The sequence below is a fragment of the Fringilla coelebs genome (assembly GCF_963513975.1).
Source record: "Fringilla coelebs genome assembly, chromosome: 1".
NCBI classification, from domain to species: domain Eukaryota; kingdom Metazoa; phylum Chordata; class Aves; order Passeriformes; family Fringillidae; genus Fringilla; species Fringilla coelebs.
In genome coordinates, this window is record NC_140028.1 from 86,446,268 (window position 1) to 86,471,022 (window position 24,755).

Sequence of the window (24,755 nt, forward strand, 5' to 3'; positions counted from 1 at the left end):
CTTGCCTACATTAGTGTAGCAGAAGCATGAAGTTCTGTGTCAATTTTGCCCATGTGGAATCTATGGCACAAGCAATCAAATTTAAGATTTACTTATAAAAGTAATAAAATGTTATTGGACCAGATTTGGATGACTGGTAACATGTGAGATGAGACCAGAGTCAACCACATGTTACTAATCCTCAAACTGTATTAGAACATTTAAGCAGTAGAAATATGCAGCTGACTCAATAAAGTTGCAATGTATTAAACTGCTTAAGTGTGATCCACTTGCATGAGGCTTGGGTAAGCGAAATGCAGACCTCAGCCCACAGGGTGTGCAACTTACTCAGCTACACTATGCACTTCCACCTGTGAGAGAGTCACAGAAGTCAGCACAAGGTCTTTTCCTGATAAGCACTTAATGTTCCCCAGCAGAAAGTTGCAGGGACTCAGCACCTGCTTGGAAAGAGCTCACAGCTCCTTGGAAAGAGCTCACAGTACCCAGATCAAAGGAGTTCTTCTCCGCTTTCATGTAGTCTGATATTGCCAAGAGTTTAGTTAAATTCCAAGAAGTTATCCTTAACTACTTGCCATTTGTATCTTCTGTTCCAGAACTGAAGAGAGCTCTGCATGCCTAAAAGCACATCTGTTTTATCCAGCTATGTCATCTGGCTGTTGAAAGGATGCTGTCTCTCCTCACAGACTTTACCTTGCTTATTTAGTAATTAAAACTACACCTGAGTAACTGAAATCTCAATCCACTAGTTAGGCGAATTCCCAGATGTTTGAGGCTGGTGTATATAATTTTGGAGAATCTGGCCCTGTGTCTTTAAAGCATTCTTGGTTATCAGTCTTAAGTATAGATAAAGGGATTAAAATATATAAAAGCATATGATGATTCTGGAAGCAAAGTACTCTGTATCTTGACTGGTAAAGTATTCAAACTTCTTCTGAAGCAGCGGGACAAAAAAACAACCCTGCCTGGGAAAATATGTCAAAACTGAACTATAGTGAGAAAAGGAGTAATAAGAAAGGGCACAAATGCCTCTGACTTAAAGAAAAGCTCATACTGACATATTGATGCTCCTCCGAGATGATGAGTCGGAAAGCTGCGCCAGGCTCTAGAGCCGACACTCTGCTCCCTGCTATAACAATCCCCATTCATTCCTGGCATCAGTCTTCTCTCTTTTTAATGAGGCTTTTCACTCAGACTTTTCTGCTTAGCTATTAAACCAGCAAACAAGCCTAGAAGATTTTCAAACTATTGTTTTCTCTGCACTTTAACTGCCTCAGTTTTTCTACCCTTTTGTCATTCCACTGAAAAATCTTTTCCAGCCAGGGGATAAAGCATGAAGAAACAGTCCTTGATTTTCTAACAAAAGGAGAGGAGGGAAAGACAGATATAGGAGCCAATTAGCCCAAACTACCTGGGAGTAAAAGAGGAATAAGGAATGAGGATATATCCAAATCCAAATGAAACAAGCAGGAAATTAAAACCACAGTAGTCAGCAAGGGACAGGACCTGAAGCCATTGAGACACACCTGAAAATGTAAGCTGCAGAGGGAAATGTGGTCCCCAAGTTGCCTGCCTTGGATTTAGGGTCACACAACATGTCTTTGCTGCCCAGAAAATCTTTTTTGCTTTCCAGAGGCAGACTTTTTCCATCAGCCTTGCCAATACCTGCCACTGGAGGCAACTGCTGCATTTCTTGCTCCCTGTGGGTTTACTCCCATGTTGTGGTTTTTAATCTTGCTGGCTTTTGGACTCATTCAGCTAAGGTGTGAGGGATGGACAGCACAGGAGAGCAAAGTGTCTGTATACCATGAATAATGGTGGATCAGTCTGCACATAGAGTTGCTGGGCAAGGAAGTGTGAAGTAGGGATCGATTTTCCCCTTTTCCCTCTGACTAACACCTCACATCAGCCTGTGTGGTCCCAGTCACACCACAGTGGGGTAGGCAACCCCCCCACATCACATCTTTTCTCCACATTAGGACTGCATGCAGCCACGGCTGGTTGTCTGCTAATCACAAGGCAAACTGAGGCAATTTAGGAAGATTTTCCCTGGGGTTTATACCCTTCCAAAGATGTGCTGAGCCATTGCAGCATCACTGTGCTGGCTGTTACAACATCCAGGACTAAAATCAAGTAGTGCTCTACCTTCAGGTAGAACTTTCTATCTTCCCTGACTGAAGCTGCGAGTCTGATGATGCCAAAACAAACCTTGAGAAGTTTTGTCTGCTCATAGCTTTGGCAATGTTTCCTCTCTTTCTGTTGCCCACCCTCCAGAACAAACTGTTAGCACACTGCTCTGAGGTACCTTACACTGCTTTCAGAAGTATCTCACAGTGTGGCAGGGCCTTCAGCCCTGCCCTTCCCTCCTATTCCCACTTAACTAACTCCTCTTTATTCAGCATTAATCTATATCTTCTTAAATAATGCATAAGCTAATCATTGCTTATATTCCCTTGGACTAGGGACAAGTAATGAACCCAGCACAAATCATTCCATGTACTGACAGCAGTGCAGCTGAATAATGGGCTCTACTAATAATGCTAAACTTACTTGTCACTTGGTAGGAGGGCCCTTCTTTGGTACAGGATTATTTAATGCAAATACTGTGGCAAAAAAATGGAAAGATGAAGGAAGGGTAGCAGGAGAATATTGAAGCTAGCTGGTGACCTAAATATACTGCAATACATGTGATTTGGAGCCTTGCAAGTGTCGGAAGCTAAGACAGTGCTACAGTCTGTCAGAAGGCTGAGTCGAACCTCTCTGGTCCTCCTTGCTCTCTCCTGAAAGCCAGACACAGAGTTCATTGGGTAAAATACAACCCTGGCAGCATAAAGCCTGATTTCTTCCATGGTTCCTGGGAGATTTAAAAAAAAAAAAAATTGTTCTTCAACCAACTGTATTGTAAAAAAAGGCTCATTTGCTAAATGTTTTGTTCCTCAGAGAGGGCACCGTTGCTAATTAGTCACCGCTAAAAGGGAAGTTATAAGGGCAAATGTCATGTAGCAGCAGGAAGGCACCACCAGTGATGCCACAGCGAGCTGACTCCACCCAGCCTGTGCAGGAACAGCAGCTCCCATTGAATTCCTGCAATATTTTGACTTCAGAGGTTCAATCCCAAATGTGGCAATTAGCAATGTGAGACAACAGAGTATGTGAGGCTACCACATCCTGCCCCACACCAAATCCTGGAAAAAAATATGCTTATATTGACACATTTAAGGCACACACAGGCACACTGGAGACTCTCAGTGCTGCCTCTTCAAGTCAGAGTAAAGCCTTAGGGTATGTTTACTATGAGAAATGGAGCCTGAACTGGCAAACACAGGCTTGGCCTCATTAAACAATGCAGAGTTTAGACAAAACAAAGTCATTGGTTTCCACCATGGAACCCTGCTCACACAGGGCTATTCCCCAGCCGGAAAGACTTGACTTTTGGCAGAGTTACTGTAAACTTTCCAAACCCAAACCAACATGTCTCCAACCTCCTTGGTACCACACTCCCATTCCTGGACCAACCCACCTAAAAGCTGATGAGCCCAGCAGCACAAAGTGTAAGCCTTTGAGCAGGTACTTACGCTGGCACCAGGGATTGAACAAGATGTAGGTGTCAGTTGCTGTATTCCTGCGTGTCCGAAGGATGCCATAGGGAGTCAAGACAGCGACATACAAGCGAAACTTGCCAATGATGCAGGTGGCAGAGGACATGATGGACAGCCGAATGGAGTTGTTTTCCCTGTGGATAATCTTTGCTCCCCACTGACCGGGTTTTAGCACACTGCCTACTAGGATTGGGATGTAGGTGCCTTTGTTCCGCTGTGGGTAGCGACCTGGAGAGAGAAGTGAAGACAGTTTTTTAATTTTCTAGCAGCCCTCTGTCCTTTTGTTTTATTTTCAATGGAGGTGGCAGGTTTTAGTGGGCAAAAATGAACTACTCTCTCATTGCCCCTCACAGGGCCTGGTAACTTGACAGCACAGCCACACAAAAACCTGCAACAGCTCCCCACACCCCCACCTCCCTCTCTCCAGCAGGCTCCAGTCTCACTGGCTTAAGCACTGCTAGAGCATAGATAGCCCTGCCAGCATGGCAAGGGGCTGCCCAGGCTTTTCTTGCTCACCATTGTTTATCCTAGTGCAGCAAGCTGCACTCCATCTTACTCCTTGCCTTGGTGTCAACAACACCAGCTAGACTGTTAGTAAGTTTAGGAGTTTAAGTAAGAGCCCCTTCCCCAGTTCAGGTGTACCCACCACTCTTGTCGCTCGCACACAGGTGCCCTCTGGGGCACAGACATCAGCTTTGGGGCTCTTTAGCAGAGCAAAACCCTATTCTTCTCTGCACTACTGCACTGCCAAGCAGAGGCCAAGCGCTCTTTCATGAAGTCCACACAGATGGAGGAAACACAAATGAGTCCACATGCAGATACCCAGTGCTCAGTTCCCTCTGAGCATCCATTCCTGAGGGACCAGTTTTGGATGCCCAGAATATAAACCACCACACTGGGGCTGAATCACCAAACTTTCTCTGCCAGAAATGGGTCCCAAAGTATGACATGCCTCCAAAGTACCTCACGTGAGAGTCTGCCTCATAGTAAGACAAATCACATCCCAGAGGAGCTTATTTTACTCAGTCAACTCTAAAAGCAGCTAGATGGATAGGCTACATGTAAACACGTACAGTGCCAGGATTCAAAGTTGTGTGAGGCTCCACCTCTTGAGACTGAGGTAGAGCCAAACTAAATCTGGAAGCCAACCAGAAGCATAGACAGAAGAGACATTTGTGAGAAGGATGAGTTCCTTATCTCATTCTCAAATCTACTCTTCATTTCATATTTTAGGCTGAAAGTCGGCCTCATTCAAAAATAGGGTAATGAAAAGCAATGATGGCAGACGGAGGGACAGACTTCTATATTTTTCATTCTTACTATTTAAGAACTTCAAAATTAAACTCATTTTCTTGCTTGCTTATTTTTATACTGCCAATGTAGAGATAATTGCAGATCTGAACACTGCTACATTTTGGGAAAGGACAACTCCAGCTTTAAATCTGAAACTTGCAAGCTGCCACGACATTTGTGTTTCTGAGAAATCTGGGGCTACTGTGCTTCATCCAAGAGGTTATTCTGAGCACATGAATTTTCATTCTGTAGATATTCAATGCACATAAATAACCCACTTTGCCCTGCAGGCCAGGGATGCTGTAACCCATGAAACTCATTCAGATCAGTGAGGAACACAATGGAAGGAAAAGACCTACAGAAGAATAAAGGAATAGAATAAGGGAGCAAAATCAATAGAAAACACTAGAAGATAGAGCACTGGACACTTCAAATATAAACCATCAAAAGAAAGCCAGTGCCGAGAGAAGAACCTATAGAGGTAACAGATCTGGGAGCTGAACACATTCTTGTCCTTTGTAGTGCAACTGTGCATGACCCAGCTTGCCTCTACAGTTGATATTTTGCTTTTAGTTTTGACATAATCTTTTTCTAAAAAAAGCAATCCACGCAAACAAAGCAGCAGAGCAAACCAAGCAGTTGAACTGATATCCTTGAAAACTGTTAGCAAGTGCTACTTTTAAAAATACCTCCTGTACCTCCTTCAGAAAGGTGGGAGGGGGAAGAGATTACTATTTTAACATGGTTAGGAACTGACATCCTTGTCTTTGCTGGAAGCTGCATGTTGGTGTAGGAGCCTATTGGGGACAGGAGGAGCTGTGCTCTGGCAGTGACTTTGCACCACCATGTCTGTGTATGCCACGTGTACATGGGGAGACTGCAGAATCACTTCCCAGAAAATCTGCCTACAGGAACCAGATAGGATCTCAAAGATGCCACAAAAACTTTTCAAGACATCCTTATGGGACCACTGCCACTGGCACCTCATAAGCAGCTTTGGCAAAGAACCAAGCCTCTGGTATTCTCATTTTTTCTGAAAATTCAAAATCCCATTTTCCCTTCCAAACAAGCAAAGCCACAAGACACCCTAATACACCTTTTGCTTGACAGGGCAGCAGCTGTAGTTGTTGTTGAAGGAGTATGCAAGGTTCTTTCAGCCCAGAGCCCCACACACCTGGTCCCACAGAGTAAGAGGTCACTGCATTAACTTGCACACCCATGGGGAGAAGGTGCTCTGGGGCACCAGGGGTGCTCTGCATCCCTGCAGACATAGCAGATTTGCCAGGGACAGATATCCTAGAAGTCAGGATACTTTGCAGGTGTTATAAATAGTAAATACAAGAGAACATTGTTAGCTGCTGACAGACAATCATGATTTGGTGCTTGATGATGGTTACAAAAATCCTGAACCCACAAGGAATTTTGGGAAGATGAGCAGAGTCTTCAAGAGCACAGTGAGCAATTTCCAATGTTTTCTTTGAAGAGGGGACAGGTTCCCTAATCTTCTGAAATAGAACCAAACCAAACCAAAACCAAAACAAAATGCAAATGGAAGAATAGGGGGTGGAAATGAAAGAGCAAGGGAATTGTTACTTCTGTCAGGAGCTTGCAGAGCTGAGTTGTAAACACTCATCTAGACACCTGACAGCATCAGCCACACTAGTCTCCTATACACACACGTGTTGTCTTGATACTAGAGTGCTATAAAGCTGAGTAACTTTGGCATTGCATGCTAAGGTTGCTGGCCAAATAATTCTTACATAGGCTCAGTACTATGCTTATCAACTCTGTAGGGAAGTCTGGTCAGGGTGGCTTGGCCTTTTCACCTTTATCTACATCTGGAGCACACATTTCTGGCTGCAGTGGAAAAGTAGAGCCAGCTTTGGCTCGTAGTTGGGATATCTGCAACGTTGGCCCTTCCTCAGAAGGAGTAACATGCAGTGGTGATTTCATTCTCTGGCTGAGCCTCCAAGGAAGAAGATTCAATACTATCCAAAGGCTTATTACCAAAAGCCTGTGAATGCCTGGCAGAGCACTCTCTGAAGGGTCTCTGGTGCTTACCCAACCCACAGAGAGGGAGGAGGCAGTTTGAGTGCATGTCAGAAGTGGGACATGCAGACAAGATAAACCCTTTTTATGCTGACAGGAGGGTGCTGACATTATGCCAGTAGCATTAGCTGGCTCAGGATCTCTCCAGCTCTGATTTGCACCACGAGTTGGCAGCCTGAACTATGCTCCACAGCCAGTTCTTTGTGGTTGCCTCACTCCCCAGTGTTCACGTTTACTTTGGGTGTAGGAGGTCCTGGCCCCCACACGAGGACATTTCACAGCCAATTGCTCTGTGGCAGACAAAGTCATAGCATGACATCACGCTGTTGGGATGTCCCTGTCTGCTCACTCTAAAAGCACATGGAAATGGGAAAATCCAGCCTGTGAACTCAGAAAGTCTGGAGATTCCTGCACTGGGTGATTTTTTTTTTCTTTTGTAGGCTCCTTCAAAGATATCATGTACTGAATAGAAGCTACTGACTGTCCTGCCTTTAAAGCAGGAGAGGAGAGAACTCACAGTGACCCCCTTTCTCAGGCCTCCAACACTGCATTTCAGTGCTAGGTCCTGAGCCACAATGCTGCCAGAAGACAATTTTTACAGAAACCTCCCTTGTACGAAACATCTAATGGCACAAACAAATCTATTTCCCCTGATGCACAGTGCACAGGTCTGCAATGCTTTGATACATCTTTCTTCTTTCTTATCCTTTCTTATTCTACCCTGGTTTCTGTAGCTAACCAAGCTGGGGTCCTAAAGCTCCTTCTCACTTCAGTTGCAGCTCAGCTTGACTCTATACTTCTTGGGGTTTCCAGGCACCCAGAAAAAGAGGAGCAAAGTAGCTGCTGTTGCTATTGAAGGAGTTCATAAGATAAATTAAAAAAACAGGAGTAAAGATCTACATGGCAAAAGGCACCATGACTGCAGTGTATGTGGATGTGGGTATGCATGGGATGTCCCCTGTCACACACAAACACTTTACAGAGGCAAAGAGCAAAGTGCAGCATTTGTTAAAGCTTGCCAAAATCTATTTATGTAGCAGCAAAATAATAAGCCATCTAAACCACAGAACTGTGGCCACACACCTGTGTTCAAAGTCAGTTATTTTCAACATATGCCTTTCCTCCCTAGCATATCAGGTCTGGGTCCATCAGGCACGGAGGCAAGCTGTGTCAAATTCTGGGTAGAACTGCCCCACCAGAGAGGGATTTACAGCAACAGAGAGAGGGTGAGAGATAGGTACAGTGAGTTCAGCTGTCAAAACATGAGCAGTCTTCCTCCAGTTATCCAATTCTGCTGCTGTTCTTTACAAGTGACTATCAGGAACCAGGGATTGCTTGGTTCTATTCTCCTCCTTCTCTATCCTGTCCCTGGAAGCTCCTGACTACATGTAGTTTAGTTTTCCCCTTGATCCCCAGTGGACATGCACACTGTTCTCTGTGTGTGTGCATTAAACAGTTCATAAATGCCAGGGCTGAATTAGTGCTGTGCTGTTGGCACAGACACTGGAGGGACCAGCAGGTGCTCTCGGATAGGTCCCACACAGCTGAGTTCAGTTCCAGAAGGGAGGAAGGAAGGTTTGATAGCACAGAGATTAGAGATCTAGTGAGCTTCACAGGGATTTTCCTTCCTGATGGAAGTGGGATACCTCAGAAGAGAAGGAGGTAAACAAAGCTGTATCTCAGCAGCCTTTGTTGTTTTAGGAACCCTCCTTGGAAGATTGGCTTTTCAAGGAGTCAAGTGATCTGTCTCTCTTTGGAGTTGTTGATTACACACAGTAATTAACAATTTTCCTATAAGTTCATCTGTTTTATGTAAATCTAGTTCAGCACCACCCATGGAAGTATAATAACTGTGATATATTGATAAATAAGTTTGAGCTGGAAGTCACCAGTACAGCAGAGGTAAGCCTTTTGATAGCAAGCAGCCTAGGAGATAGGTGTTAGCATATGGGATTTATGACATGAAACACAGAGTAAAACAAATTAGAAAGAAACAGGAGATGTGCCCCAATAAAATTCCAAACCATCAAAAGAAGCAAGAAGAGGAAACAATTTTTTGTTAAAAGCAGTAGTCTCTAAATTTCTAACATCTCATCTGGGTTCCTACCACCCTCAAATTCCATTGCCTTCAGAAGTGCTATATACAAACTTGGAAATGTAGTAAACACAAATATCTTGAAAGAAGTTTTCCTCATGGCTCCAGTTATGAATCCTTAACATCTGGCCATTCTGTCCCAGCAGTGAATATTTGTAGTACTTTACAATTGTAAAACACACATCAGAGCCACGTACCTTAGCTAGTAAAACAGCTAAAAAATACAGCCAGATTTTATGTGCCACTTGATGTTGCTGAAGCAATGCAAAAGTCAGCCTAATAAAGCCTAATTTGCATGAAATACTGCATTCATAGACCACCTCAAGGGACTCTCTCCTCTCCACTCCTCTGGGGCCCAGCTGAGAATTCCAGAGGGGATGAAAAGAATACCCCAATGCCTTTGTTCAGAAAGTGGAGAGGTTTGTTTTTTGCTAAGAGCTGGCAAACAGGTCTCTTGTCTGCTGGGAGGCAATCCTTAGGAAATATGTTCTGCTGCTAATAAATTATTTTTTTCTGTCACAAAATGAGACTCCAAGTTTAGACCATCAGGTGTTTTTGTATCTCTACTCAATTTTTTGTACTTCTTTGTGAAACAAGGATCTAATAAACTCGCAGTGCTGAGTTACTTACCAACACAGTGTGTCCTCTAGACCAGTTAATTCTCTTGATAGTGCTAAGGAATCTCCTAAAACATGAAGATCCAAAGTTTTCCACAGAGCAATTTTTACCCAGGGTAAGAATTCAGCTTGACATCCCATCCCTAGTGCTGGGGGACATCTCATTTTCCAGCACCTCTGTTGGCTACAATCCAACCTGCCCCAGAGCTGCTGAGGAGAACAGGTGACAGCAGAGGTAGCAATACTTCCCACTAAGGCAGAATTACTGTCTGACAAAATCATCAAAACCTCAATAATCCTGGAATCTTTCCTGGCCCAGCTCTGCTGTGAAAACAGGGAAAGGCAGTGGACACTGTAGGACAGTATGAAGAGCTCCATAGATTCTGGTGTGCCTACCCTGAACTGGACCTCTGGTTATTTAGTTGAACTCAGACATCCCTCTGACTGTAAGTGGGAATTTGGTATCACCTAAATAAGCCATATGGGATCAGCTCTAACATCTTTATGTTCTTAGCTTCTTTGATGTGTTTGTAACTATCCCTCTGGAACTGGCTTGGGAAGACTGTGGAAAAAGGAGCAGTAAGTCTCTCCTCTAATCTCAGGCCAGAAGCCAATAATTTATAGAAGCCTGAGGAGAGCCTATGGACGGGTGGGTGGGTATCCACACATACACACGTGTGGAAAGGTGATAGTAGCCTGAGGGACTGGAATTTACAGCCCTTCCAGAAGTGCGTCAATGAATATAATGTTCATAATAACATTTAGGGCTAGACCAATATATATGGATTTATGAAGCCATTTAAGGAAAACACAAATAGACAGCAATTTATGAGGATGTGGGGAAATACATCATTAGAGTCAGGATGTACCATATAAACTCATCAACCCCTCAAGGATTTACAGCCTCGTACTGGAAACTACTACTAAAAGCAAGATTGAAGGCTGTATAAGCCCATCTCATCATTCATCTGCTTTTCAGAGAAATCCCTGCTAGTGCAGCAGTGCCAGTGGAAACTTTGCAACACCCACACCAAACTGGCTGTCCCAGGCTAAGCCTTGCATTATGGAAAATGAAGAGGAACATGAAATATCCCCATCACCACAAAGGTAGGAGTCAGGATGATCAAGATGGATGAGGAAGTCCCTTTGGCTCTTCTGGGTTCACTGAGGCTCCAAACAAACGGGAATTAATCCCACTGTGGGGAACTAGATGTAAGCACAGCATCTGCACTTCTCTTGTGGTTTTTTCATTGCAGCCCCAGACCAATAAAACAAGGATCACTCCGGTGGTGATGCTCACCTTTCCACTTGTAAAAGCCAGGAAGTAGGCAGAAATGAAGGAAATATGTGGTGACAGAGCAGCTCTCAAACCATAGGTACTGTGGCAGGGCTGAGGTCCAGCACAAGAACTGGAATTACATATGATTACTCTTTATAAGTGGATATTTTTCCATGCGGATTTTTTGGCACACTCATTGTGTTCCATACTTTGGCAGGCAACTATGGTCCTAATTTAATAAAGGATTATGTGCAAAACTGAATTACAATAATTCATATGCTAACATTTCAGTCAATTTCACCAGGGATGACCACAGAAAACAGTCTGTTAAAGCAAGAACGACTTCAGTCATAAGGAGCCATCATAGAAGAATGTCTGTAAAAGTGACTTTCAGGAGACTGGGGTGAACTATTTATATATTCCCATATATATATTTGTGTGTGTGTGTATATATATATATGCAAATTATATATATGTTTATTTATTTATTTATTTATACAATTTAGCCCCTGAATTCTGTGAAAATGGCATTTAAATGGACTGTGGATTAAAACGGGTTGTAATTAAAATTAATTAAACACTCATTGTTCTATGAGTGTTTCAGATCTTGTTTCTCATGACAGAAAAAGTATTTGTCCCAGGTACCCTTGATTCATTATCAATTAGAAGGATTAAGCAGTCTCTACTTGCTTTACTTGCTTCATTAATCATCTTTTTAATGATGCAAAAGAAGAAAAAATAGGAGTGAAAAAAAAAAAGAGATAGGAAAGTAAATTTTAGGGAATAACGGAAATAGAATAGTTCTGTGCAAACCCACAGGACCAATCCATTACAATTGTTACATTTTTCAGGATCAAAATTAGTCTTTAATGGATAAAAATTCTGTGATGGATTAATGTCAACTTGGGGAACTTTCTCAGAGCTGGGAATTAATAACTTCTGAATATCTTCATAGACACTGTTGTACAAGCAGCCTCCACTGCAGCACTGCAGGCAGAGCCCTGCAAAAGGAGTTTTCCCACCTCCAACTGAATTCCCTGGGAGCCAAGGCCAGCCATCCCTATAGAGTAACTTTGTACCTTATGAGAATAGAACCTTGAACCACACAGAATATTCTGCAGTTCAGGACAGCCTGGTCCACATCGTCTGGGAAACATCCACACTTTCGCAGATACTCAAAACCTGCAGATGGGGAAAGACCCAGAGATGCTGGAGAAACTGGACCTGCTTTGACCAAGGGCTAGAGATGAGACCTCCAGAGGCCCCTCCAATCGAGGTTATTCTATTCAACACTTCTGCTGTGCCATTTGAAATCTTATATTCAGGTACACAGAGTGCTCCTTGCAAAGGTCATCTTACAACAGCCTGCCAATATTTCTGTGTGTCCCTCACTTTAATCTCCCAAGCTCAGCACATTCCTAGGAAGTATAATCCTTTCAGAACAAAAAGTTTCTCTGAGCTCAAGCTGCCTCTGCTGCAGGGCTGTTGTCTGAGCCACTCCCTAGGGATAGCTTCCGCCTGACAGTACCAAAGGGCAGGATTCAGCTTCCCTGCCTTCGTTGTTCTTAAAGCCAGGGTCTGGCCTATGAGAGAGATTCAAGAGACGAAGAAAAAAAAATCCAGAAGAGAGTTCATCCCACTTTAAGACAGCAGGGTTAAACTCTGCTTAGAGACACCTGCTTCTCTCCCCTGCTCACAGGCAGCCTGGGCAAGAGCTTTTTGTCTGGGTTCTGCTGTTCAGACAGTATGAGAGGCGAGAGCCAGCTCTTCAGGAAGATAAGCTGAAAAAAACTGGATGAAAATGGCCACAGCTCCCTCTGACAAAAGGTTTGAAAGCACAGCACTGAGACATTCAGCAGCCAGTTGTCTTTCCTAAGTAAGAGAAATTTCCTTTCTCTTCTCAGCATTAAACATTGGACTCGATACTAAAAGGAGAAGTACAAGGCATATAATTTCTGAATTTTCCTTCTCTGCTGTGGACTGTGTTTGTTTTGCTTCCTGTTGCTAGCCTCTGAGAACAAATAAACTGCATTTTCACCACATGTTCACAAAGAGAAACATTTGCTGAGTGTTGACTAGTTCCCAGAAGAGGAGCTTGAACACCTCCCAGTTGAAACTCTGTGAGTTAAAGTCCTCACAACATGAGGGCTCCTGTTTTTTCTTTGCTCACAGAAGCAAAGAAAAAACAGGAGAGGGCAATAACATTGAACACTATCTTGTATCTGCAGCCAGCTGTCAGTCACCACTCATGGACACCCATCCCATGTCACAGGAAGGAAAGCAACAGTGAAGAAGAGGGAGGGGAATTCCACCACACACTCAGGGCTAGTTCCAAAGGAATCATTCAGAGCTGTGTTTATTGCAGAGACTCCCCTGGCTCAGGCTGTATTAACCCCATTCCTACCATGGCCGAAGATGAGAGTATTTTTATCCATACTTTAAGGTACAAACCATGGATGGATGTGTTAGGAAAGAGCAACAAGAAAAATAAGTGAATGTGTTCTCTTAAGTGGATTCTGCAATGTCAAAAGAAGTGTTAATTTTCTTCTTCCAATATATAATATCTGATTAAAACAAATGCAAACTACACAGAGTGCAATAAAAAACAAATGTTCCATTTTCCACGTCTTCTTGATACAGCTGTTTGTTTTAAACATATAAAGATTAAGGGAACAATCTTGAATTTAATTAAATCCCAAAGGAACTAATGATATTTATGCATATTAAATTTTTAAAGGCACTTGTGGCTGTTCAGCCAATCATTCACTAGACTGTCATAACATGCCTCCCAACCCTAATTTAAATTAGAAAGAAGAGAGCCATGGAAAAAAAATGTGCAGCCAGTAACATTTTCACTGCACATATGTTTAAGAGATAAACGCCCATCTAGCTTTAGAAGGCAACAAATCTAATAGATGGCCACATCATCATAATTCAATGATGGAAAAGACTCAGTGTTACAAATTTCAAATCTGCATCTCACAGAAAAGTAAATTAAAACATCAATTATAACCTACTTTAAAGACTTTATAGGGGAAACATTGATGTCTTAACACAGAAACTCCCAGATCAATCTAGATGAAGCTGGGTGTTTCCCAGAGTTGTGTTGTAGGAACCAGAATTTGGAGGGACCATCTTTGGAGCATAGCAGGAAACCCTTTAGCTTCTCTCCTTTTCTAGTGAGGTCATGCTTTTCTCTAGTCCCATGCCTTCAGTGAGTCAACAGGTACCTCAGGACCTGGGTCTCTGATGAAGACTTCTCAGTGAGAGGAAAAAAAATCTCTCTTTCTCTTTCAAAAATAAATCAAGAAAGTCTCTGATATAATCCTGAGTAAGTCTCTCAGCACTGGTGAAGCCACACCTCAAATCCTGTGTTCAGTTCTGGAACACACACTGCAGCAAAGACATTGAGGTGCTGGAGCGTGTGCAGCGGAAGAACAACAGAGCTGGAAGGGTCTGGAGCATAAGTCCAACGAGGAGTGGCTGAGGGAGCTGGGGGTGTTTAGCCTGCAGAAAAGGAGGCTCAGGGGGGACCTGATCACTCTACAACTGCCTGAAAGGAGGCTGTAGCAAGGAGGGGGCCGGTCCCTTCTCACAGGTGACAAGCAATAGAACGAGAGGAAATAGTCCCAAGTTGAACCAGGGGAGGTTTAGATTGGATATTGGGAAAAATCTCTTCACTGAAAGGGTAGCCATGCATTGGAACAGGCTGCCCAGGGAAGTGGTGGAATCACCACCCCTGCTTGGGTACACAGTTTGGTGGTAAACATGGCAGTGCTAGGCTAACATGTAGACTCAATGATCTTAGAGGTCTTTTACAACCTTAGCAATCCTGTGATTCTATGATTCTGTTTCTGATCCAAAATCACAATCACTGAACTTTATCTCTTGTTACTAAGTTGTTTGTAAATGCAGGCTGAAAAGTTGCAAGATTCTTCCACCCAGTGTAACTTCCCCTCTTTATGCAATCAACATTTTGCTATCTCAGTTCATACACTCACCTCTCCTACCTCAAACAGACTCTCTTCCCTACATCTCCTAAACACTAACAAAAGAGATTTCCTGTTCCACCTACCTTTCAGCATTGCCATACAGCATTAACCAGATATAACTTTGAAAGCTCAAAAAAGTACAGCTTCTTATGAAACAGAAACACCCAGATTTGTCTCCTTCTACTCTCACATGAAATTTTGCTGATTTTCTCAAGAAGGGATTCAAACCCTCTTTAGAGAAACACTTCCTTGCCTATGGCTAAGCCTGTTTTTATGGTTTATCAATCATAACAGGAAAAGACCCAGCCACTAATTTCTGCTGTTTTCCTGTTTATGAGAGACTATTGCTTTGCTGATAAGACACAGCCTTTGCCAGGCACTTACCCATCAAAAACTCCAGCCAGAATTGGTCTGACTGTGGCTGGTAGGGTCGGTTGAAGTCAATCTGGATTTGGAAAGCCTGTCCCCGACGCACTATCAGCCTGGGGTTGTAGTACTTGTCAGTGTGGTGCTCCTGCTTGTTGATCTCCTGAGGCTCCTTGAACATATAAATATCCACAACACGCAGGTAATCTGCAGAGACACGGAAATGAGCAGAGGGGGAAGGAGTCAATGGGCTGCAATGTCAATATCGGTATCAACGTCGTTAGAGGCCCTGTCCTCCCCTTCTCCAGGGAAGGAATACCATGCAACAGGAACATACTGGATCTGTCTGGGCTTACATGCTCCTGGCTGAGAAGGGGCTTATGGGCAGACTCTTCTCTGTCCACCTGCCATTTTCACAGAGGCTAAAAGACTTCTAGTGCATGGTGAGAGCAACCATAGGAAGAGTAGGTTGCTAAGTGTTGGAAGCTGAATGGCCCTAAGGAGAGTCTGGACCCATCTTTCCATTGGCATTGGCTTTCTGCAAGCCTGGGCCTTGCTGTCACAAGTTTACCAGAGCAATCAGTGGGACTTAGATGGCTGGGGTTTGTGTCCCCCTTCTTGCAGCCCTCCATTTCTAAAATGCAAATTCACAGGGGCTTTGTGACACTTAAATACCTTGTTTGCAAAATGCTACCAGTGCTGAGAGCTGAAGAGCCTGAGAGGCAGTTAGTGATCTTGCATTCAGCTGAAAGCTTGGATTGCCTGTATTAGATAAGGTTTGGGTGTACTGCATGTGTCTTGTCTCAGCTTCTCAGTACACCTCCACTGCTATTAGTGTCTTCTTATGAAAACTAAATATAACATTACAGCATATAATTACAGCATAGAGTTACAGGCAAGCAGCAGTAGGCATCTCTAACATACACAGGCAAAGCTTTGCTCCTTTCAAACTCAGGCTGTATAAATGGTTATGGCAAACTATGAGTAGTTTGTTCAGCAAATGACCAGTGTGGGGTGGCACTGGGATAGCCACAGGCACTCACAGTCACCATAAGCTACATGACCATACCACACCAAGAATCTGCAAAATAGGAGTCTTACACTATGAGAAACCATGTGAAAATGAACTGGACATTGTTCTTTTGCCTGCATGCTTAGGCACATAATCGTGAAACCTCTGCCAGGAGGAGCAGGACCATTACCACTCACCACCAGGAGAGAGACAGCAGAGTAAAGCTAGATTTGCAGCTCTCAGCTTGTCTTTCCAGGTGCTGACAGTTAGAAACAAGCTAATTCCTGCATTTTATACTTAGAGTGACAGAGCCAAACTCATGCCTGGCAAAAAGAGCTGCACAGTTACAGCAGCTGGTGGAGCTGTGTGTATTTGTGATGGTGGTTAATTTGGCTTTCTACTAAGCACACTGCGGGCAAGAATGATGTGCTCAGTAAATGAGTCGGACATTCAGGTCATTGAAGGCTGAATGCGGCCCCTTTCACAGAAGCTCAGCACAATTGTTTAATTTGTCAGTTCTGGACAGGCAGCAGAGTCCTGCAGGCAGCACCCTCCCTGAATGGGAAGCATGGTCAGCATGGTCCTTCTCCTGCTCCAGCCTGGACTCTGGGCAACAGCTAATGAGAGACAGGGGAGTAATGGTGATGGGAGTAGGTCCCACTCCTGCTTGCATCATCCCTCAGATCCCTATCCATGTCCTTTAGGAAACAGAAGGAAAGCAATATGCCTGAGGACACAGCATGATAAGGAACCTTTCATGGAAAAGCCCTGCATAACTGAACCCAAAACCATCTGCCTCCTGCTAACCCTAATCTGCAAAAAGGCTAGAATGCTCTGTTCAATCCTGAGTCAGGCTTAAAGTCCCATGACAACGTTATTGTTATTCTCTGCTCAGTTCACCAGGCTTCTAGAGTAACTTCTGTAAAATTCTACTGATTTTAGCACTGGCTGAAGTTACAGAGATGTTTGTATGAAACATTTTTGCCCAGAAATCATTCTCATTGCCCCTCTGTGAAGTAGAGCATGTCTTCACCTCCCTCCTTGCAAAACTTACCAACGCTCTTTCAAAAATGCTGACAAAACTCACAGCTGAATTACATGAGGCAGGAATTTTCTGTACAGGGATGAAGCAGGGATAGGGGAGAATCTCTCCCCATATATCTTTCAACCCCATCTGGGCCAAAAGCACTACATTTAAAAGCTGTGTATTTTGGGGTTCTGTGAATATCAATAAGAAACTGGCTCAACTTCTCCCTTATTCCAAGGAGGCATAAAAACAGAGCTGAGGGTTTGTTCTATTTCAATCTCCTGTTTTGCAATAAAACAGGGGATGGGGGCAATAGTCACTCCGCCCTTCTTTTGCATGTTAGCCCCTTCAAGGAACTGCAAAGCTAAGCCACCATGGCCTTTCAGTTCAGCATTTGCTTCATTTCATCACAGGACTTTACACAGCTCCTGTCAGAACACAGCCATCCACATCTGCAAAAAACACATTTTATTTTTGGGCTCAGTGTTAAAATGTACGTGTAGCTTGCCAGATGAAGATAACCCATGGCTGAGCCTGTGCTAATTACAGTAATGGTAATTACAAAGAGCTAAACATGATCAGGGTAATGGGATGTGCTAAGACCAGCACCAGGGTGTGATCCAAAGGAAAGCTCCAGGCAATGCTCAGCTGTGAGGGAACAGGTGGCAAGTTGAGACCTCCTTTGTAGTCAGGTCCACTTGAGGGCTTGCCTGTAGCCTGGTCTGTTGTTCAGTTTGCTGCACGAGAGGCAACAGTGTGATGCCTTCTTAAAGCCTATGTAATGTTAAGCTTGCAGGGCAATAAATGAGCACAAAGTTGAGCAGAAAAGAATAGCCTCCAAACATCAGGTTTCCTCAGACAACCAGAGAGGAAGGGCTTTGAATTACTACAAAAAATGGCGTGAATTTCCAAAGGAAGTGCCCATCACTCCTCTAGCAGGGGAAGCACAAATGCCTGGCAACCCACAGGACTCTGCAAGGGTGAGTGGAATGACAAGTCTGTGTCCTCCCACCGAGCCCAATCACGGCACGCTGTGGTGAGACGAGCTGCCCGGGGTGAGCCGGGGGGAGGACATGGCACAGGGATGTTCCCGGAGACACAGAGCAGGCTGCCGGCTGAAGAAGCGCTCCGTGCTCCATGAGCATCTCCTCCGCAGCTCCAGCAGCAGGCAGCCCACTGACCGCGCTGGGGATGCAGCCGGCGCCGCGCTCGCCCCGGCTGTGATTCAGCGGAGTCGAAGTGGGTGTCAGCAGAGAGCTAGGCAAGCACAGGGTCTTACCTCATCCGAGAGTAGTAGCTAAAATAGGTCAAGTGAATCACACCCTAAAAATGCCTGTTTCTCTCTGTTGGCTGTCAAGGGAAACGAGGGTGACTAGCTCAGCTGTAGACTCCTACACTGCACAGATCAAGGGCAGAATTCAGTTAAATTTAAGCATCTACATGATGTGAGCCTGGTATGTAGCAGCTTATGGCCAGCTGATGGCTGGTTGCTGCAGCCAGTGGAGCTGAGAGAAGGGTACAGATCACTGTGGAACTGACATCCAGCGACTCTCCAAACAGCCCGTGCCCTCACCTCCGCTCACCGAATGGCTCTGTGTTGACTACAATCTGACACAGGTGAAGACACAGGTGTTTAGATGTTTATATCAGGTGTCCAAAGGCTAGAAAACACCTCCATTGTAACAGAGATACAAGCATTTGCTTTTTTTCACTGTGTTATGGCAACGAAATCTGGGAACCACCACAGAAAAATCTAGGCAGCCCAGAAGTGTAGGGGTGCGCAGGAGAAGGGGAAGGTGTCACAAGCAGTTCTCTGCCAGGATGTGCTCCCAGCTCTAGGGCCTCATCGCACTGTGCTGCTCCTGCTCTGCCCATGGACAACCATTTTATCCCCCCAGCACAACACTGAGAGCACTCTGGGGCAAGCTCAGCTCCTGAATGTCCGGTTGAGCTCCATGGGGCAAGAAACCTTTAACATGCTCTGACAGGTGACTTAAGCAACCTACCCCAAACAGTATGTCCAGAGACCACGCTTGTATCACAGGTTTAGATCACAGCTGCTGTGCACCAGAACAGAAACTCTACTACAGTCCCTTGAGGGACCCCCCGGGTCACCCCTTGCATATTTTGGCTACAAGCATTGGAGACAATTGCAGAGCAGAGGTGATCCAGCTGTACAAAGAGTTTTGCTGTAACTCACAGATTTATTTTTCAGCCATACCAGTCCCATAGCCAGGTTTACCCAATGGCCACAAACTCTTGCTTTGGACAAGGGATGTTCTTTTCAACGACAGCATCACCTTAAGGACATGTTGGGCTCCTGCCTCAACTCACTTGACCTGACATTCCTAAGTTTCCACTGCATTTCTGAAAAGCAGGAGGCTGCCGCCCACAAGCACCACACTTCATTCAGAGCCTGATGTGAAGCACATCAAAAAGAAACAGGAATCTTCCTCTTGGTACTGGTGGGCTTTAGCTACAGGCTGCATTCCTTCTAAGGTATCCCACAGTAATACATCTCCAGTTTCTGTGAGAGTGCTGGGTTTGAAACAGTGTCTAGCTGGGACCTGCACTGTAGTGCATTTGACAATTTAAACACACACACTTGTCCCAGAGCTACAGGGTTGTCAGAATAGGTTCAAGCAAAATTTCTGCAGTCTTAACATGCCAGTTGGTTTGCTCGGGCTTTTTTTTTTTTTTTTTTTTAATAAAGAAATGCTTCAAAAAGAAATGTGTGTGTTTTAAGATGGGGGTAGGGAGGGGTGTGTGGGGAGGGGAGTGTGGTTAAGGCACATGATTAGGATTACAGAAATAATGCTTTGCAACTTGTCACTTAAAATCTCTTTGCCTGTTTCCCAATGTGTGAAATTCAGTAATTAATTCTTGTCCACATTTATTAAGCACTCCTTCAACTCTGGATGAAAAGTCCCCTATGAGCATTAAGTAGTATTACATCCAGCTACCCTGAGCTGCCACATCCAACAACTTCTGCTGTTCAATTCAAATAGGCAAAAAATTTAACATAATTTCATTAATGAGACACAGAATTTAATCCTGTTTTCTTTTAAACCAGATTTTACATATTTTTTTATTTCTGGTTGACTCCAAAGAGCCAACACTGGGAACATAGTTTGATTTGTCTATTCTCTACCAAGATATTGTTTTGTTTCCCCAGCCAAATGATTGAAACATTTTTCACAGGAGAATAAATAATCATATGGGCATTCCTTCTAGTGTCATGGTATTTTTTGTGACTGAGCTGAACATATATAGCAAAAGTTTTCCCTGCCAGACAACATTTTGCAGCAGTTTCACAGGCAGTTTAAGGCCACACAAATGAAATGGGCCATTAGGAGAACAGACTCCTTCTGGCCCTACACTCCAATGCTGCCACAGCCATGCCTGAAGCCAGTAGGTTCTTAAAGTGATCAAACTGGAAAAAACCCATTCTTGCCTTTTTTTAACCAGTCCCACAGTTCAAGCTGATACCTGGTCACCCAGCTTCCTTACTCCTCATTGTCCATACCCATAACCCATGCTAACACTTCCATATACCCAGGTGGTTTCAGTAAGTTTTCCCATGAACAGCAAGAAAAACTGTCTGAATTGGAAAGATGTAAGAAAAAAGTGGTTTGGGTTTAGTTCACAGACCTGCACTAAGCATATGGAAGATGTAAACATAGATTTACAGCTTAACTGTACACTGTACCTCTGGGATTAAATCCTCTAGGTATCAGTCCAAAACCTTCCATCTCAGGAACCTCATTTTCTTCATCATTGGAGTAGTTTGGTGGGATGGCTCTTCTCCCATCCAAAGGAAGTTTATTCTCCTCATTGGTGCTCGTTGTTTCAGACATCCTGTGCTAAAAACAGTTGTAATAGCATGAAAGAAAGAGCTCAAGGAAAAAGCAAACATGAGCTAGCATGGCACGTGCAAGATGGGAGAAGCCAAAAGCAATGTGGGGTACCAGTGAGCTACACATTTTTAGACTTACATAAATAAAACCTGAGAGGCAGAAAACATCAGTCTAATGATAAGTACAGCTCTCTAAGGATTGGAAGGCATTTTGTGTTCATCAAAACACATGAATAAGAGAAGAAGGAGGGGGCGGGAGAGAAGAGGGAAGTCTAACACAGAAGTATTTGCCTAGGAGAAGCAGGGCACTAAAAACATTAGGAAGTTTCAGGTAAAAGAACTGGAAAATCTTTCACTCTCTCATCCTCCATAAAAGCATTATTGAATCCAAAATAGCAAATTATATTTTCAGAAAGTGCATCACACACTACCTCTCCCTAATAAAAATGACATTATAAGTCATACTGCAATCAAGCCAAATATTACTGCCTACAACAGTCTGTGGATAAGTGGAGAATTGTATTTTTGTCCCTATGCACACAAACACCCAATATCTACAGGGCTAACTCCTGCACACAGACAATCCACTTTTGAGAAAAAGAGGGGGAGGGGGGAAGAGAGAGCGGGGTAAAAGGGAAAAAAGGAAAAGAAAAAAGCACTTATCCACTTATTTCTCTCCCACTAACGTCCTTAAGGGAAATCTTAGATGTAGGCTGATCAGAGACTTCTTTTTGAGCTACTCAAAACTGCTTTCACATCTATTTCAGTGTAAGCATGTAGCAGTGAAAAAGCCATGCAACCCTTCTAAGAAAATATTAATGACTGAGAAGAAAACTTCTTCCCAAAACCCCTGAAAACAGCAATTTAAAATGTAGCAATTATTTAACAGAAGTAAGCTCTAAAAGAAAGTTTTTTCAGTTATCAAGGGTACCTTCTTTTGAGATAGTCTTTTTTTTTTTCCTTCTCCCTTGCAGAATTTCTGCAGTGCAATAGAAGCAGGGAAAATGTTGGGGGCTTTTAAGTAACCTCTGTATATCCTCCTCCTTCCTGTTGCAATAGGACAGTGCTGAAAGGGTTGCCAAGCCCTCCCAGTGCCACCTCGGAGGATCTGCCACCACAGCTGGCATGCCTTTTCTTCCTCCTCCCCTCCCTGCCTTTCTTACCCCAATTCTGCTCACCGGGAGCATTTCAGGCTGTTTGTGCTAAGGAAACAACTTGGACACTGAAGTTTCAGTTCTTTTTGAGACCAAGTAGGAGTGCTTATGGCACAAAAGAATATGAAATGGAAGACCAGAGGGGTTTTCTGAGGCACACAGTCCAAGAAGCCACGCTTACCATGTCACCAGTCTTTGGTGGTGTCTCTGCCTCAGGGAGCCTGTGATGCAGCTTCAGGTGCTGGTTTTCAGGAGTCCTCCCAGGCAGACCCAGTGATGGTTCCCCTGCTAGGTCCTCACAGCAATCCTTTCAGAGGACTGCAGGACACATGAACTGGAGAGCTCATTGGCAGCCCAGCTTTTTCTAGAGACCTTGTGCTGTCCAGGACAATGAAGGTGTTTTGCACCACACAGCTATATTTGGGTCAAATGACCTTCAGCTCTTGCCCGTGATGAAATGTGCATCACCTGACAGGTCTGGGGCTGCACCTTCATGTCAGCTTTCTTCAGTTTCATCAAGCTTTAAGGTAACTGGAGACTCTGTGACACCTCTTCTGTCAGACATAACTCCACAGGCCAGTGGAGTTACATGGAGAAAAAGCAATGGATAGGAAAGAATTCAGGTCTGTGTTCTGCCAACTGCTCCTCTTTGGCGGTAGAGGTAGAAACCACCTACTGAGAACATGCGTGGGCAGTGGAGAGCCCCTCTTGCACACATGGCACCCACCAAGGGCACCCACTTGCCTCTGCATCTGCAGGGCAGATGAAGAAACAAGGAGCCACAGTGAAGACAACTCTGCTGTCTTTCAGGCAGCTGTGACTTCCAGCCCCACAACACCAGAGAATTCTCAAACCTCCAATGGCTAAACACCACTGAAATCAAGCCAGGGGGCAGAAAAGGAGAGAATACCTCTCCTGGGAAGCAGCAGGTAAATCATCTGGAAGACAGGACCCCTATCCTACCTCCCTGGGGATTTCCCAGCCACAGTATGGTAGTTCCACAGAGGTCAGGACACATGTAAAGTGTGGGTCAGAGATCTGAGCTGGGGACCTGGGAGCACATGACTGCAGCAGTAGGTGGGATGAGGAGCTTCCTAGGGCTGGCTGCCAAGGCACAGCATGGGGCTGCAGCAGTTTTGGGGGCAGCCTGGTTACCTGCACACAAGTGTTGCACTATGCTGAAGGGTATGACTGCTGAACACTGTTTGGCTTGTAGAAAAGAAAGCCACCTGGCTGGAGGACACCCCTTCCCCTGTCCTACTCCCCCAGGAGTGTAAACACCCTGAGGGGACAGATCTGATCCCATCACACACATCCTGAGCTGCAATTGCCATTGACACACTTTTACACAGATGGGCCCTGTGGTAACCATCTGGAGGGCAAGCAGCACCCCTGGCACCAGGGAACACAATGAGCTTTCTGGGGGAGGAGGCTGGTTGCCAATTTTCTTTTCTTGCCCTTATTTTTTTTTTCTTTTTTTTCCCCCTTGCATCCACATTTCTATGTGGCATGTTGTGCTTTGTGCCTCTCTCTCCCCCTTCCAGCCAGCACTTCAGTTCCCAAAATTGCAGCTGCTGCGATGATGTTACAAAAACTGATATAAATATTGCCTCGGTGCCATGCCTGCTGGAGGCCTGCAACACAAATAAGAAACACCGTCTCCCAAGGAAGTCATGTGCTTCCCCAAGTGGCTGCGGTGCTGTCAGAGCCAGGAGGAAAACTTTCCGTCAGAGCGAGGGCTGGAGCGAGCGGATGCAGCAGAGCAGCTCCCTGCGCTCCAGCCCTCGTGCCTGAGCAGGCAGTGCTTGCAGATGTCTCTCCCTGCCCAGGCACATACCCTGGGGCTTTCAGCAGAAGCCACTGACCACACAGAAAGTGGGGAGGCCAAAATTTTTTGGTGGCAGCGGCGGGAGTGGGACTTTGCATCCAGGGAGAGTAATGTTTTGCAGGCTGTGATTTATTTATTTTGTGGCGAGAGATGTAAATTCGTGCTTATGACAGCTCCAGATGGCAGGTATTTTCTCATTACCTTGACTTCTTAGCATTTGCTATCCCTTGCCTATTAGACTGCACTGGCCTTAATTTAACTTCCGTGGTTCCGACCTACTGACGTCAGGGCTGATGCGGGAGGGGGTATGGAAAACACAAAGCCTTGATTTTCCTGTAGGGCGTTATGTTTAATGAATGATGCACTGGGATGACCGCTGGAAGAGTCCTCACTTCTGCACAGCACCCTGTGGGGAACTGTGAGCCCATATCCATTTCTCAGAGCAGCCTTCAGATGCTCATGGCCTTTGCCAAAGACCTTTGCAGCCAGAGGCACCCTTCCCACAGCAATAGACTTTGGATGATGGACAGCCCTTCCTCTCCAACCCCACAGAAAAGCCCTTAAATGGCTGCAAAGCTTGCACCATAAGGG

The 24,755-nt window shown here is 44.6% G+C and overlaps 1 protein-coding gene across 2 annotated transcripts in view; it reads right to left on the reverse strand.

Annotated features, from left to right (window-relative positions):
- F13A1 (coagulation factor XIII A chain) overlaps positions 1–22,228 on the reverse strand; it is a 58,948-nt gene extending 36,720 nt beyond the window's left edge. Inside the window, exons 1-4 of one of the 2 annotated variants that reach the window (XM_084204591.1) lie at positions 22,114–22,228; positions 21,036–21,189; positions 15,306–15,494; positions 3,573–3,824 (exon numbers count right to left, since the gene is read on the reverse strand). In XM_084204591.1, the coding sequence (XP_084060717.1) occupies positions 3,573–3,824; positions 15,306–15,494; positions 21,036–21,183 (589 nt within the window). In that variant the 5' untranslated portion in view covers positions 21,184–21,189; positions 22,114–22,228. Of the gene's footprint in view, positions 1–3,572; positions 3,825–15,305; positions 15,495–21,035; positions 21,190–21,321; positions 21,399–22,113 lie in introns of those variants that run through there. The other variant, XM_084204592.1, reaches the window with a different exon arrangement.
- Between the last annotated feature and the right edge of the window lie 2,527 nt (positions 22,229–24,755).